The sequence below is a fragment of the Vigna angularis genome, chromosome 3 (genome assembly GCF_016808095.1).
Source record: "Vigna angularis cultivar LongXiaoDou No.4 chromosome 3, ASM1680809v1, whole genome shotgun sequence".
Lineage (NCBI taxonomy): Eukaryota > Viridiplantae > Streptophyta > Magnoliopsida > Fabales > Fabaceae > Vigna > Vigna angularis.
In genome coordinates, this window is record NC_068972.1 from 14,902,539 (window position 1) to 14,917,493 (window position 14,955).

The 14,955-nt window shown below is 29.9% G+C and overlaps 2 protein-coding genes across 3 annotated transcripts; both read right to left on the bottom strand.

The window, feature by feature from the left end:
- Positions 1 to 3,749: 3,749 nt before the first annotated feature.
- On the bottom strand, positions 3,750 to 5,647 carry LOC108344797 (uncharacterized). The gene has a single exon (XM_017583297.2). It carries the CDS (start codon positions 5,565 to 5,567, stop codon positions 3,885 to 3,887), a length of 1,683 nt encoding a protein of 560 aa, XP_017438786.1. The 5' UTR covers positions 5,568 to 5,647; the 3' UTR covers positions 3,750 to 3,884.
- Positions 5,648 to 11,504: 5,857 nt separating this feature from the next.
- On the bottom strand, positions 11,505 to 12,924 carry LOC108345215 (histidine-containing phosphotransfer protein 1). 2 transcript variants are annotated; one of them, XM_017583794.2, is made up of 6 exons: positions 12,780 to 12,924; positions 12,505 to 12,635; positions 12,317 to 12,385; positions 11,996 to 12,067; positions 11,823 to 11,895; positions 11,505 to 11,740 (listed from the first exon to the last, which is right to left on the bottom strand). In XM_017583794.2, the coding sequence occupies exons 1-6, from the start codon at positions 12,840 to 12,842 to the stop codon at positions 11,708 to 11,710; spliced, it is 441 nt and encodes a 146-aa protein (XP_017439283.1). In that variant the 5' UTR covers positions 12,843 to 12,924; the 3' UTR covers positions 11,505 to 11,707. The 2 variants fall into 2 exon arrangements, with proteins under 2 accessions (XP_017439283.1, XP_052730859.1); XM_052874899.1 differs by having other exon boundaries at positions 11,996 to 12,082.
- Positions 12,925 to 14,955: the final 2,031 nt, after the last annotated feature.

A 14,955-nucleotide genomic window follows, 5' to 3' on the forward strand; every position in this document is an offset into this window, starting at 1 on the left:
AAAAGGTAAGTGGAAAAATTAGAAAAGTTAAGAGAAAAGAGTAAAAATAAAAATAAAAAGTAAATACATGAAAAATGTAATAGTAAATGAAAAATATAAGTGACGTGGATGACGATGTGGAGAATGGACGTGATAAGAAAAAACAGTGGTGAGGAAGTAAAAAAGTATGAGATTATTTTGGATCATTGGACTAAGGGTTAAAAATTTAATTTGGGGGTACACAAAGTAAAACAAATAATATTTTTATTTTTTTGTTCTTTTTTGTTTATTTTTGTGATAAATTTTATTTATCCGAACAAAATTGGATGTTGACAACTACCATGTTTGTGTTTGGGTCATGCTGAATGTGATGTTTTCTTTTATAGAGAGGTAAGAGATAAATAAAAATTAATTAACTGTGGTGTTACAGAGAAATTGTTAATTAATTTGTCACGGTAGGATTTGGTGTTAGAAAGGATAAATAAAAATTAATTAATTTTTATTTAAAATTTAACATCGTTAATTGATTTGAATTAGTTATTTAAATTTTGCAATATTTAATTTTTGCTTTTTTTATAATTTTTTTGTTATTTTTATTTGTTTCTTATGTATGTGTTTTTTATTTGAAATTGTATGTTAAATTTTTTGAAACTTTTATGTTATATTTATTTGATATTTTTTAATTTTGTAATTCTTTTGATTTGTTTTTAAGTTTTGTTTTTTTTATTTGATTTTTTTTTTTATTTTGATTTATTATTTAAAAACAAAAAACAATATAATAACAATAACCTCTTTTAGAGCATATTCCACTCATCATCCTTTTACCATACACAACACCGTAGGTCATGAGCCTTCACCATAACTTCTGCTCCATCTCACCTTTATATTATCACCATAAATTGTCTTCTAGTTTTGGCCTAAGTTAATTAAATGGTTAAATATGTTTTTAATCCCTAAACTATCAAGCGAATTTGTTTTTAGTCCCTCTTTCAAACTAAGCTACATTTTGGCCTTCTTCTTAAGGAAACCATAATTTTTCGTCCTCCAAAACTAACGGCGTTAAAAAAGCGTTGAGCTGGCTGACGGTGTGGAGTGCCACATTATTTTTTTTTCTGACATCAATCCTCCCAGATTTCCTCATTTGTTCCTGTATAACAACCACGTCATACGATCATCGCACAAATATGATTTTCCAGCACATACACAAACAAGTAAGGGTGAGCTATCATGCAACATACTATTAAAAATGATGCATGATACTACTACTACATATAACTCATATTCATGTAATATGCACACGATTATACTAGACTCTTATTATCCAGATAGAACATTAATGAAAGTCACGGGTGGTTGTGCACTTGTGGTGACCTTCATTCCCCCATACAAAAATCATGGCCAAATACACTCCACCTTGTCACCACAAGGTTAGTTCATTAACACCTATGTCCAAAATCGGCATATAGACTAGGACCTCCTGCCCCTCTCACCACATAATTCATCCTTCTCTAATTGAGATTGAAGAGTTATTAGAGTATTAGGATGACCTTCCCAACGCGACCCTCAACATCAACGGTTACACTAATAAAATGTCACTATAGAGTCTCTCCACAAGACTCATCACATGTTCATATTCATATCCAACATAATGAATTCATCACATATTTTATACCAATTGAGTATAATTTAATAGTATATAATTTGTTCAATAGGATTTAAGTTAAAAACTTGTCAAGTAGACTTCCAGGAAAGAGAGGTGCGTCACAATGAACAAATTAAGTATCAAGTTTTTCCTTAGCCAAAGTGTTCCTCAACTAGTTTTTAACAAATTTCTTATTCACAGATTCAAAATAACAACATAGTTTTATATTAACAATATTAACACATAAATTCAAGCCTGATCAGTTGAATAACTAATACATAGACATACACAATAATTCAAGACATGAATAGTCATAAAATAGTATTAAACTATTAACATAAAAGCCTACAAAGGTTAGCTCCCTTACCTCTTTTCCAGAATCATTCTCTAAATTCTTCTTACTTCAAATTCTTCCTAAATTTTATTTCTCACTACATTTCTCTACTTCTTCTTGGTGCAATTCAGCCTCCCCTGCTTGTTATTTATAGGCCAAAATTTTGGCACTATTTAAGTTTTTTCTTACTATTCATTTTTTTAATATTATTTTATTAAAAATATTATTTTAATCCAAAACTTATCTGATCCTTGTATGCACCACTGTGAATGGCTTATCCCTTTGTCACTGTTCACTTTTTTTTACTATTCATTTTTTTTTTATTTTTTTTTTAAAAACTTCTAAAATTGGTTCTCAAAATTTTGAACCCTTAATTCTCTGTCATAATTCTTTTTAAGTTTTTTACAATAATTTTCTTATTAATTATATTTTCTATCCATAAGAAAATTATTACTACCAATATTAATATTAATAAAAATTACTATTATGTGTTATTGTAGATATTTTTCATGGGTCTTACACAATGTCATTTCATATCATTTCTAGTTTATTCCATTTCTAAGCGCCTTCAAACACAAAAGTCCAATCATGTAATTATATGTAAATTTATCTTTCTTGCACATGCTTGTAAATGGATGTTAACGTTCTTGTTGTAAATAGATGTTATGTTCTTGAGTCTAAACGAGTTGTTAATAAAACAATTATTTAGTATTACGAGTCTCGGAAAAACGACAACTGATCTTATCATGATTTATTACTTGAAACGATTCGGTACGAGTTGTTAATAAAACAATTATTTAGTATTACGAGTCTCGGAAAAACGACAACTGATCTTATCATGATTTATTACTTGAAACGATTCGGTATGCTTGCCAGGCCAATCAACAAACACGTAACAAAAAATATTGTTTTAAATGGACCTTCCATCTTATACCCAAACAAAAATTAATATTTATAAACTTTGAAACATTTTATATTTTAATTTTTGTTGCATGTAGCATTATTTATTTCATGATGTAGGTCATGGAGAAGATAACACTTACCTTACTACACTTAAAAGAAATTATATCATAATTTTCCATTAATTTTTTACTTTGTAAGGAGTAATTAACTTAGCAATTTTCCTTGTGAAATTTTCATTAAAAAATCTATAAATTTAAAAAAAAATAATAGTATTTCAATTTAAATTATTGAAATTGTAAAAATATAAATATAATAATTAAAATATTTATAAATATAATATTTTTTTTATCAATAACTACTAAAAAATTAAAAACTTATAAAAATATCTTCTATAAAGAATATATTAAAAATAAAATTTAAAACTATTTCCTAAATGTGATCCATATTATAATTATAACATTTCTTTAATAATCGTGTATTTATATTAAAAATAAAATTTAAAATTATAAAAATATGAAACTGAATATTGACTTATAATATTTTTATTATAAATTTTTTTTACATTAATATTATATAAATATTTTTTACTTTAATAATCGTATTTACTTTAATATTATAAATTATTCTTACATGTCATTAAAAAACTTAATTACAGTTCCCAAAATGTTTTGAAAATATAATATCTTACTTATGGTTAAAATTATATGAAAACACAATTAACAAAAACAAATATATATAATTTGTGATTTTGTATTTTTAAGTAACACACATAATTACAAAAACAGATGTTAAGAAATTATATAAATCCCAAAAAAACACATGCAGAAATTAACAAAATATATTGCTTAGTTACTCTGAAATACTAAACTATTTCTCCTGCCAAAAACATTATAACAAACAACATATTGTTCTATATAATAAGGATAAAATTTTATAAAGATCAAGACATTCATATTCGGCTAAACCATCTTGATCATATTACAAGTAAGATATAAAGTTATTCATCTAAGTTAATAGGATAATGATTCAACGTCCTCTAGCAACATAAGCAACCAAAGCAGCAGCAAAAATTGTAGTTGCAGAAGATAACACAGTCCATATGTTCTTACTTTTGTGAGCATCCACCACAGACTTGTTCAATGAAACCACCTTCTGCTTCATTTCATCCAGCATCTCCTCTTTGCTTTCAAATGCCTTCTTTATTTTTTCCACTTCTTCAACAGCTATTTCTTCCATTTCTTCAACATTCTTACCATTTCGGATCACCTCCTCTTCAATATCCTTCCGTTGAGACACAAGTGTAGCCGTATGCTGCAACAGTGCAAGGGCCTTGTTCCAATTTTTGCACCAAACATCAATCTTAGCGCTCACATCCTCAACTTCCTTTCTTGCCTCCAAAAGCTTACTCTGCAATGCCTCATTTTCCTTTCTCAAAACACTCACATTGCCCTCCAGCTTCTTTTCATTCTCACCCAGCTTATCTCTATCACTTCTCATTTGTCCCATATCAGCATCTCTCTTCACAACCGTTTCCTGCAATTTTGCAGTTAGCAGCTCTAATTTCTCCATTTTCTTCTTTTCCTCCTCAAACTCTTTCTTCATCTTTTCCTTCTCAACTTCCACCTCTTCCACAGCACTTCTATAAGTGTCAACTTCTGAAAGCAACTGCAAGTTTTCCTTTTCAAACTTCATGTAAGACTCTTCCAATTCTTTGATTATGACTCTCAAACCAACAATTTCACTTTCTAGATTAACCTTCACCTCCTCTATTTCACCTTTGACTCTAAGAGCTTCATCAACCTCATGCTGCTTATCACCCAAATCCTTCATAGCCACATTCAAACTCTTACGAACACCAACATTCTCCTCCGTCAACGTCTCAACAACCTTTTCTATCTTCTTCTTCTCCTCGTTCAAGGAACTGATCTCCCTCGTCATCTCCTCCACCCTCTGCGTCGCAAGACCAAGTTTCTCGTCCGCACTGTCAAGCCTGACACGCATGGACTCCTCTTGCATCTTCCAAGACTCGTTGACTCGTGTCAACTCCTCTTCAAGATTACCTATTTTCTGCTTCTGATTTTTGCTTAGCTTCACAAACTCATCCTTCCCTCTTCTCAACCCTTCAATCTCTTCCTTCAACGTTTCAACAGCCTCAAACGATTCTCGAGAGCTCTTCAGCGCCGAATCTCGCTCCCTTTTCAACTCCGAGACGTCTCTCTGTTTCTGCAACAACACATTTTCACCTTCCAACCTAAGCTTCTCCGCTTCTTCTCGAAGCTTCCCCTCCCTCTTTACACTCTCCTCAAACAGCTTCGTCTCGTTCTGGAACCGCACAGCGAGGCTTTCCCGTTCACGATGGAGACGTTCAACCTCGCGATTCTTCTCTCCAAGGAGTGTGCCAAATAAGAGATTCATCTCCTTGACGTGGCTGTCCACGACAACCGAAGTGACTACCTTTTCTATGTCGAAGGCAGCGACTATGTCGTTGTTGGAGATGGCGGAGCAGTGTAGCTCCGACTGGAGGGAGTCAATCTGTTGGCGGCGCTCAGCGGTCTCCTTAAGAAGTTTGGCATTGAGGTTTCTGAGGCTCTGAATCTGTTGAAGATAGGAATCATCGGTCAGGGTAGCCATTGATATGGTTTGTGTTTCGTTTTGGGAGTGCTTGGGTTCTTGAGAATTGGCTGAATGAGACATTTTCTTTTTGGCCATACTGAGAGGTTGAAGAAAAGGGGTTATCTAGGGTTTTTGTCTCGTTATCTTGTTACGGCAGAGGATGTGGTGTTAGGAAGGATATATATAGTGTGGTTTGAAACAATACCACAGAATGGGATGTAGAGGGATAGGTCTCTGTTTGTCTGTTCGCTTTTCGAATTCAAATTTTGGGCCCCCAATCATCTCTTTATTTTTCAGACTCCAAACGCTTCTATCCCTTCGCTCCCCACGCTTTTCTTTTCACAAAAACTTCAATTTATTACAAAAATAATAACTAATTTCTTTATATGTATATATTTGTTACGGTGTATAAATAAATATTGTAATGTAAAAAATCTAAGTACACTATTTTATTAAACTGCAGTTGAAAAGAAATATTATTATTTTTTAAATACATGTCATTGAGAAGTAAACCTACTCCGTATTAATTGGCAACTAATCAATTGATTTGACAATTGTGATAATCATAATACGTCCAATATCAAAGTTTTGGGATTTGGAAAGGACTTAGAGTGATGAATAAACACAGAAGTTAGAGATCGTAAACATTGATCGATTATTAATATTAGGATAAATTTGAACTCTGAAAACCATTATATTATTAGATAAAAAATTTATTGTATTCATTGAATTTATATTAAAGATCTTTAAATATCATATAGAAATGTCTTGATTGAGTCATGCTATATTTTAGAAATAAATATTACTCTTTCCATTTTTTAATGAATAAACATGATTAGCTTTAACACAATATTTATAATACTTGTAGTTTATCATTTTTATTTTTATATATACTACGATGTATGTAAAGTTATTAAAAGTAAATATATAAATAATAAAAGAGTAATTTCAAAAGTTTAACGGTTAATGAATAAATAGAACGATTTATAAGGTTTTAAAATATATTTAAAATCTCACTTATTGCAATAAATGTTTTTTTAATAATCAAACTTGTTCATATTGAGCTGGTCAATATAAGAGTCTGAGTCTCCAACTATCACCTTTAACAAATCCTATTTCTCCTCCAACTTCTGAGTTATATATCTAAACTAATTTAGAATTTGGTTTATCCTAATCTGAATTTTAAACAATATACACATGTTTTTGCGCATACTTAAAATAATAAGAAATAAGAATAAAAATAATTGAGGTATAATAAGAAATATTGGAAAATTCCTGACTAATACCAACGTAAGAACGTGGATAAGCACGTGGATTCGTATTTTCAAGACACTTTCACCATGTTTATCTATTGAATTATTGATTATAAAAATCTTAATGTGATAAATAAAATAATTATTTTTCTTACAACGAAAAATTTGACATGAACTAGAAAATACTATAATTATTTGTTTCTAATAAAATTGTAACATGCTAAATTTCTCTTTTCTTTTTCTTTTTCTTTTTCATTCTCTTAACAAATATCTTCTCTTTTTTTAAGGTCTTTTATATCTAGTTTATTTTAAATCATACTTGATTGTAGGTTGGCGGTTTAAGGATCAATTTTAATTAATTAGATTTTTAAATAGATTAAGTTCCTATTTACTTAGAGATTATTTGTTATTTATTTTATAATTTTGTCATTAATTTTGGTGAAGAGTTGAAAAAATAGATTATCTTAACTTGTTTAAACTCATACATAAATTTAATTGTTTTTATATTTTGCTTTAGGTTTTTAGATTTTGAGTAAGTATGTGTTTGAATTAGAACTTTCTTTACAATAAAAAAAAATATAAATAAGGAAACTATTTATGTTTTTAATAGATGTTAAGATAGATGATATTGATGTGAATGTAACTTGGTGACAAAGTTTTGGTTTCTATGCTAGGATGATGTTTTGTTTAAATTGATTGTTTTTTAATTTTGGGTTAATAAATACTTATTTTAGAATTGATTATTGAGAATGACGAAACTTCTATGAATTTGTAGTTAGATATTTGAAATGATATACGAATTGTTTATTGATTTATGTATTAAGCATTGAGAATTATATCAATTTGTAGTTACATAAATCTTCTTACTTCTAATGATCCAGTTATACAAGATAAAATATTAAGTAATGACAAAATAAAGTGTGATATTGAATAAATTTACCATAATTGATTATTCTTGAATTTACTTGTAAATTAAGTTTTGAATTAGATTATATGTTAATATGTAAATACTTAATCTTTCAAGATGTGTCATATGATATTTATATTGTTAAATACCCTTGATAAATAGATAATGTATAACCTATATTATTGGTTTAAGATTTTATTTGAATGAGATTGAATTGTTTTTATTTGTTAATTAAATGTCTCTTTTTATATATAATTTCTTATGATAAAAAAATTGTTTTAATAACTTATCCTTATATATATATATATATATATATATATATTTATTTATTGTGACTTGTAATGATTTTATTATATACACTTGAAAATAAATATTTTATTTGAACTTATTTCTTGTAAATATTTTAATTTATGTATATTTTTTTCAGCTTTATATGATGTATTTTTAAATATTATATATTTTATATAGGTCCTCTACCAAATCATTTTACATGCTTTGTTACATTTTACGAAGTTGTGACTAAAATAGTTGTGTAATTTACTATTTTACTATTTCTATCCGATGAAACACAATAAGAAAAACACAAGTATACGTATAAATTACTTAAGATTAGAATACATGTTAAGAATATAACTGATAAAAAAGTAATTAATTGATATTAAACTTGGCATAGGTAAGTAGAAATCCAAGAAGACTAAAAATAAAAAATATGAAGAAACTAAGAAATTACAACTGAAATTTCCATTAACGCTCTCTTCGCATGAAGGATTACCCTGTTTAAAAGGAAATGCGAAAACGTGTTTGTTTGAAGAAATTTGCGAGAAATGATTTAAACGGATTTGCGAAATACGTTATATTTTTATCATCCGCGATATTGTTTGGATTTGAGAGGATTTTGTTTAAAAAGTCAACTTTACCCTCGAGTTATTCTAAAATACCACGGTGAAAAACATGGATGCATTTATTCGATTACATGCAAACTCGGTTACGGTTACACTCACATATATAAAAAAACTTGTTTTCGATTCTCAATTTTATGTATTCAGTTTCCCTGTATTCGTTGTCTTATTGGTTGATCTAAAACAACACAACCAAGAAATAAAACAAAGCACAAACAACATGTTAATGGATATGTTCCGAAACCAGATAATCAAACATAAAAGCAATCACATTTAGCACGTGCAATTCGGAGGCTCCAAAAGCAGAGTCACATTTCCAACGTCACATAAAAACCTCAAAAAAAGACGAGGGAAGATCCGTAATCCACGATATTGAAAAAACAAAAAAAGAGGAAGAAGGAAAGCGGGTGGGATATTGAAGAATTGGTACCTTTTCCAGCTCGTCTTGGATCTCCTGCAACTTCTCAATGGAAAGGACAAGTTCTCCGTCGATTTCGTCGAGGTTCTCCCCCTATTCGGAAACCTTCAACTTCTTGGTCTTGTCAGCCACCATCTTTCTTCCTTATTTTGTTTTGGACGGCCCCTGAGTGTTCTTGCGTAGCTGGTTTGTAAAACCCTAGCACGGTTTAGGCAGAGCACGATTTTGTAGACTTTTAAAATTAATTTTAATAATTAATGATAATTTTTTATTTTTTATAAACATTCTTTCAATTAAATATAACTAAAGACATTTTGGTAATCTTTAATTTCTACCATTTAAACAAATTTTTTAAATTTGTCACATCAATCAAATGCTACACTAATTGTGACAAATTTTACTTTCAAATCTACTCTCAATTACCTTCAAATCCACTCAAACAAACAACAAAAAATTTATCCTCAAATCTCGTCAAATCCATTCAATCACTCCCCCCAAATTATCTCTCACAAATCCTCCCATGTAAACAAGGCCTAAAAGAGATGCTAATGTAATACCAGGAAGTGTTATATGAATAGATTTTGTTAAAATTATTAATAGTGTTGTAAAAGTGGATTAGAACCCACGGGTCAATTCGGCTTATCACGGGTTCAAACCAAGTTGGATTTGAAAAAAATGAAATTTTTTATATGGGACAAGTTTCAATATGGTTTACTTAGAACTCGGTTCATCCGGATTGAACCCATGGTAAGTCAAGTTATCCGTGTTGACTCACCAATCCACCTAGTTTAATTTAATTATTTATTATTTTGTGTTTCAATATTATTAGTTAACATATGTATTATATTGTAAATGAAAATAAAGAAATAGATGTTTCAAGAGAGTAAAATATTATAAATTTATCCATTCAAGACTCTAATCTTATAAACCAATAAGTGACACAAAAATTACCAATATTATAAACTTATTTATTCATTTTTTGGGTTTGCTTTTGGATTACGTTTGAGTTGTATGTTAATTTTTTTTATTTTAAATTGTTGTTTTAGAGTGAAATTATTTAAATTTGAATTACAAAAAAAAATGTAATTTTTTTATTTAAAAAAAACTTGTAATTAGGTAAGCCAACCCACTTAACACGTCAACCCATGGTAGGTCAAATCAGATTCGAATTTTTTCGACTCATTAATAAATAAGTTGAACTAAATCGGTTCACTAAATGACCAACCTTGGTGAGTCGAATTGAATTAGACCGAATGACCCGTTTTATTGTGAATAAAATAAATTAAGTCAGATTGAATTTGTATTATTTTTTTAATAACACGAGTTAATATAATTAACAATTTAGTGTAAATAAATCAATACTCATAAATAAAAATGATTTTACGATTTATTTATAATTGCATTATGATACAATCTTTTAACTATCATATTATGGACTCTCCTTATTGTTTTAGATACATGCATACACATACCTTATCGAAGAGATGTAATATGAAGAAAAGTAAAACATAGATAAAATTATTGATGAATGAACTTAAATTTAATTTAACCTTACCAAGTCAATTTGTAAAGTTAAATTTGGACCTAGTTATCCATCTTAAATTTATCTATTTTAAATTGACCTATATCAATGTAGAATTTCTAATAATAACTCCAAACAGAAACAACCCAGCTGGAAACTAATAGTCAAAATAACTTTGCAAGTAGATAAGACCAAAACTTGTCATACCAACGTTTTGGATCTTTCCCATAACACCATTTTAATCTTTATAGATTCCTTATCAGAAGAACACTACCAACTTCTAAACTACTATTATTTTCTTAAACTACAAAATTGAACTTGATGATATGCTGTGAAAATCTGACTATATACATGGAATAGTTTCATATCGTTTAGATAAGTGTGTGGTATAAAAAATGTTTGATATTTATTAATAAAGATGGTCTTCGGTGACTGAGGAGAAAAAAAAAATGGCGAGCTACTCTGTCATGAGTGATTATTACAGCTATCTTGGCTTGGTTTTGGATCTTGTCTGCAAATGACGTGCTGACCAGGAGACATCTCACGTATCTGAAACAAGTTGACCTTCTAAAATACACCAATGCATTCAATGTACCTCATTTCAGACCAAACAACATTGAATAATCCTAACTACAAATTTTCCTCACAACACATAAACACCAACCACCACCTTCCATTCCTTCTAAACAACAAATTCTTACATACTCCGATAATGGAAAACACTGCAAAACTATTCCAACTGTCAGTATCATTCTATTTAAAATATTCTCAATTCATTCTGATTGTTACTCTCAATTTACTCTAGGATTTCTCAGTTCTGCTTCTAAATTGGCATTTTTCATTGCTGACAAATTTGTGACTGTCGAAAAACATGCTTGCTATATATCGATTCTAAAAGCAGGTGCATGGCCAGTGCTAGTGGAACGTAAATGAATGTAGTTTTGCAATCTGTGTTTGAGGGATTCAAATTATGAGAACTCGTTTGCCCCTGCATTAGGATGTGCATATTATAGATGACATTTCGTTGGCAAAAATTTTGGACTAAATATAGATCAACTCTTGCTCAAATGATAAATTTCAAGACCATGATCCACTTGACAAAATCATACACAAAGTGAAAAATACAACATAGAAGTGGGTCTGTTTGGTTTGCAGATTAGACATGGTTGTTCTGAGTGTTATTTCCAAATTCTAGTTGCAGCAAACCATTCTTCTTCGTGTCACACTACCCACAAACCTATCCACCAGCAGCCAAAATCTGTTGCTCCATCTACAATCACACAAGTCAAAAGATAAAAACTAAAAATTTTAAGGCTTCTCAGGATTTTATAGAAAGCACCATATGCCCTTACCCTGAGGAGAGTTTCAAGCTTGTTTTTCACCAAGGAGTACTCATGTGTCACTTGTTGCAAGTTTTTAAGACACCTGAACACCAAGATTTTATTTCAAGATTTTATTTCATATTAACATATGAAGATTTTAACACACCATATTAGTGAAGTGTGTTTTGATATGGAAACCTTACCCTTCAACGTTTTGCTCCTCGCAAGAGTTTCGGAAGGAAATGCAGACTCTGTGAACTCTCTGTGCTCCAATGCTACATTTCCAATAACTTCATCAAATTTAAGATACTTGTATAAACACCAAATAGTGAGGTAAGACAAATGGAAGTGTATTGGCAAAAACAAAGATGAGGGTCATGCCACTATGCTACATGTTACTGGCAAAAACAAAACAACTGAACTGAGACTAAAAATGTTGTATTTCTAGTGACAGAAGGTGGATAACCAACTTAAGAAAACAAAGACAACATTACCAACATGGTTTGTTTTGAGGAAAATTCTACCTGGAGCTGCTACCCTTCAACTGATGAACATGAGCATCCAACTTTTTAAAATCAATGCTAGGTTGGCCTCTGTTAGAGCCAAATGAATCAACATTATTCAAGAGTAGAGTTAGGAAAGAGGTTCCCAAAGAGACATGATTCCTTGGTCTAAAGATGTATAATAAAACAGGATATTGCAGTGCCCTTACAGTGTTTTCGAGAGCTCGTTAAGAAGCCTCTCGGCGTCTTCAAAAAAGAGAGTGACCACTTCAACCACAAAATCTGGGTTACTTTCATCTTGAAGTTGCTGAAGCTGGTTAAATTGTTCATCTAAAAAACCCTTTTTGAAGAAAACAAAGACACCCCGGAGATAACAAAGTAAACCAGAAATCAGATAAACCAGTAAACATAACTCGTGAACCTTTCTTTTAAAGGTATTTCAGTGTAATGTAAAGTGGCAATTGGATAGCATATACTGAGTTACCTCATGAAATAGAGAAGCAGTGTAATCAACGAGGTTCTTCTGCAGCTGAACTAGACCGTCCATTGTTAGTCTCAAGCTCTAACCACTCACTCAATATTTTAGCTACTCATTTCTTCTGCTGCCTAGTTTATATATAGTGTGGTTTTTATTTTATACATGAGATGAGACAACTATCATGTGTGTTTTATATAATAATAATAATAATAATAATATGCATATATTTATAATGTGGTAACAGTTTTCAAAGGCAGTCACTTATAGTATTCCTGTTCATTGCTTCCCCATGAACCTATCATTTATGGCCACCTTCACCTATAATAGTTTAAATTAAAAAGGATCAATAGATCTAATCTAAAACTTACGCCACGTACCATCCATGTTTCTTTCTTTTTCATTCGGTAATTATTGCCCCCTCTTTTTATTTCTTAGCAGATTGGTAGATGTTACCTCCATCTTTATCTCTTCTTGATGCATTATTATTATTATTTTCTCAAAAGCAAGCTTATCATTTTGAATTCCACCCCTTAACCCGAGGTGCTGACTTTGCTTATATTGGGATGATGCCAATTTTTTCTTTTCAAAGTCAAGACACCAACTTTCTTCTCACTTCACACTTACCTGTAAATTCTTGCTAAACTAAGCTTAAATTGGCAGTTTTTGAACTGCAAAAGCAATAAAACGAACCTAACCTAACCTAACTTCCGGATCATTATATACCCAAAGAGGTATCATTTAATAAACTACTAAAAACGAACCAAACACAACCCATAAGTTTTATTCTGTGTTCGGTATATCATAAAAAGCAAAAGTAGTATGATATATACATATATACAAACCATAACGTATTACTGCTTTTATTCACTAGAAGGATAATATATATACCTGAAAGAACAGCATTTTTAACTCTATTCAGCTGACATAGCAGTAAAGTTGTTGTAAATATATGATCAAGTTTAAAAGGGTAATTCTTTGATATAGTTTTTCGAAGAAATTGCTTGTTCTATAGTTGTTACACGTTTTAAATTCTTAAAAAGTCAAAGAAAGAATCGAATGAAGAATATGGGTGAAGTAAGGGGCAACAATATTCTATTTTTCTTTGCAACACAAGCTTGCTGTCATGAAGAGAAGGGAAGAGAAAGTTTGTAGAGGGCATTTAGAGATATTTTTAATGAACTTTGTCTTTTCCAAGGTGTTGTAGGTAACATATAATCAAAAAATGAACTTATGTGTCAGTTTAAGATTAATTTGGTATGGTATAGGATTGGAGTTGTGGCTATTTCACATATATTTCACATATCTTATATTGTTATCTTCACAGTTCCTAATCTATCGCTATCGATTCCAAGGTAATAAGTGTGTAATCGCATAGAATAGAGACTCATTATTATCACATATCAAAAGTTGCTGCTGCTGCTGCTGCTCTCGTATTTGTTGTACTTTCTCTTGTTGTCGATGTTTCATTGGTGATGCTTCTCATGAACAACCGCTATTAATTATTTCCAAAAGCGACAATTTACCATAGAATATGGCATCTCTGCCCCACACTTTACATTTTTCTCTCTGATTATGAAGTAGCAAGTTTAGTTTTTTAGTCATGACAGCTGTACAATTACAGTTTTTTTATTTTTCTTATTACAAAAGACGCAAAATTTATCTTATAAGATGATATTATGAGGTTGAATTAAAGTGTACTTCTTTACTGAGTATTAGAATTATTGTTAGGCATATCATGACAAGATTTATTATTTATTAGGCATGTTGTTTCATTTATTATCAAATTATGTATTAATCTTTAATCTTATAAATAAGATGTATAAATTTCAATGTGAAGAATGTGTTTTGAAAGTCTTTTAACTATAAGATGTATAAATTTCAGTGTGAATGAATGTGTCTTGAAAGTCTCTTAACTATAAGATGTATAAATTTGAGTTTGAAGAATGTGTCTTGGAAGTTTCTTAATTAAATATAAGGTGAATTTAGAAAAATAAATACAAATCTTATTTTATAAATTAATTACGAGAGATTGAATTAAATTTAAAGTGATATTAGTTTATGGACGAGGTTTAAAAGTTGAATAGATTTTATTGAAAGAGATGAAGATCTGATCAATTCGAGTTAAACAGTTTTGATAAAAGATATCTATTTTGACATGGATGTATTTTGTTGGAAAAGTTAA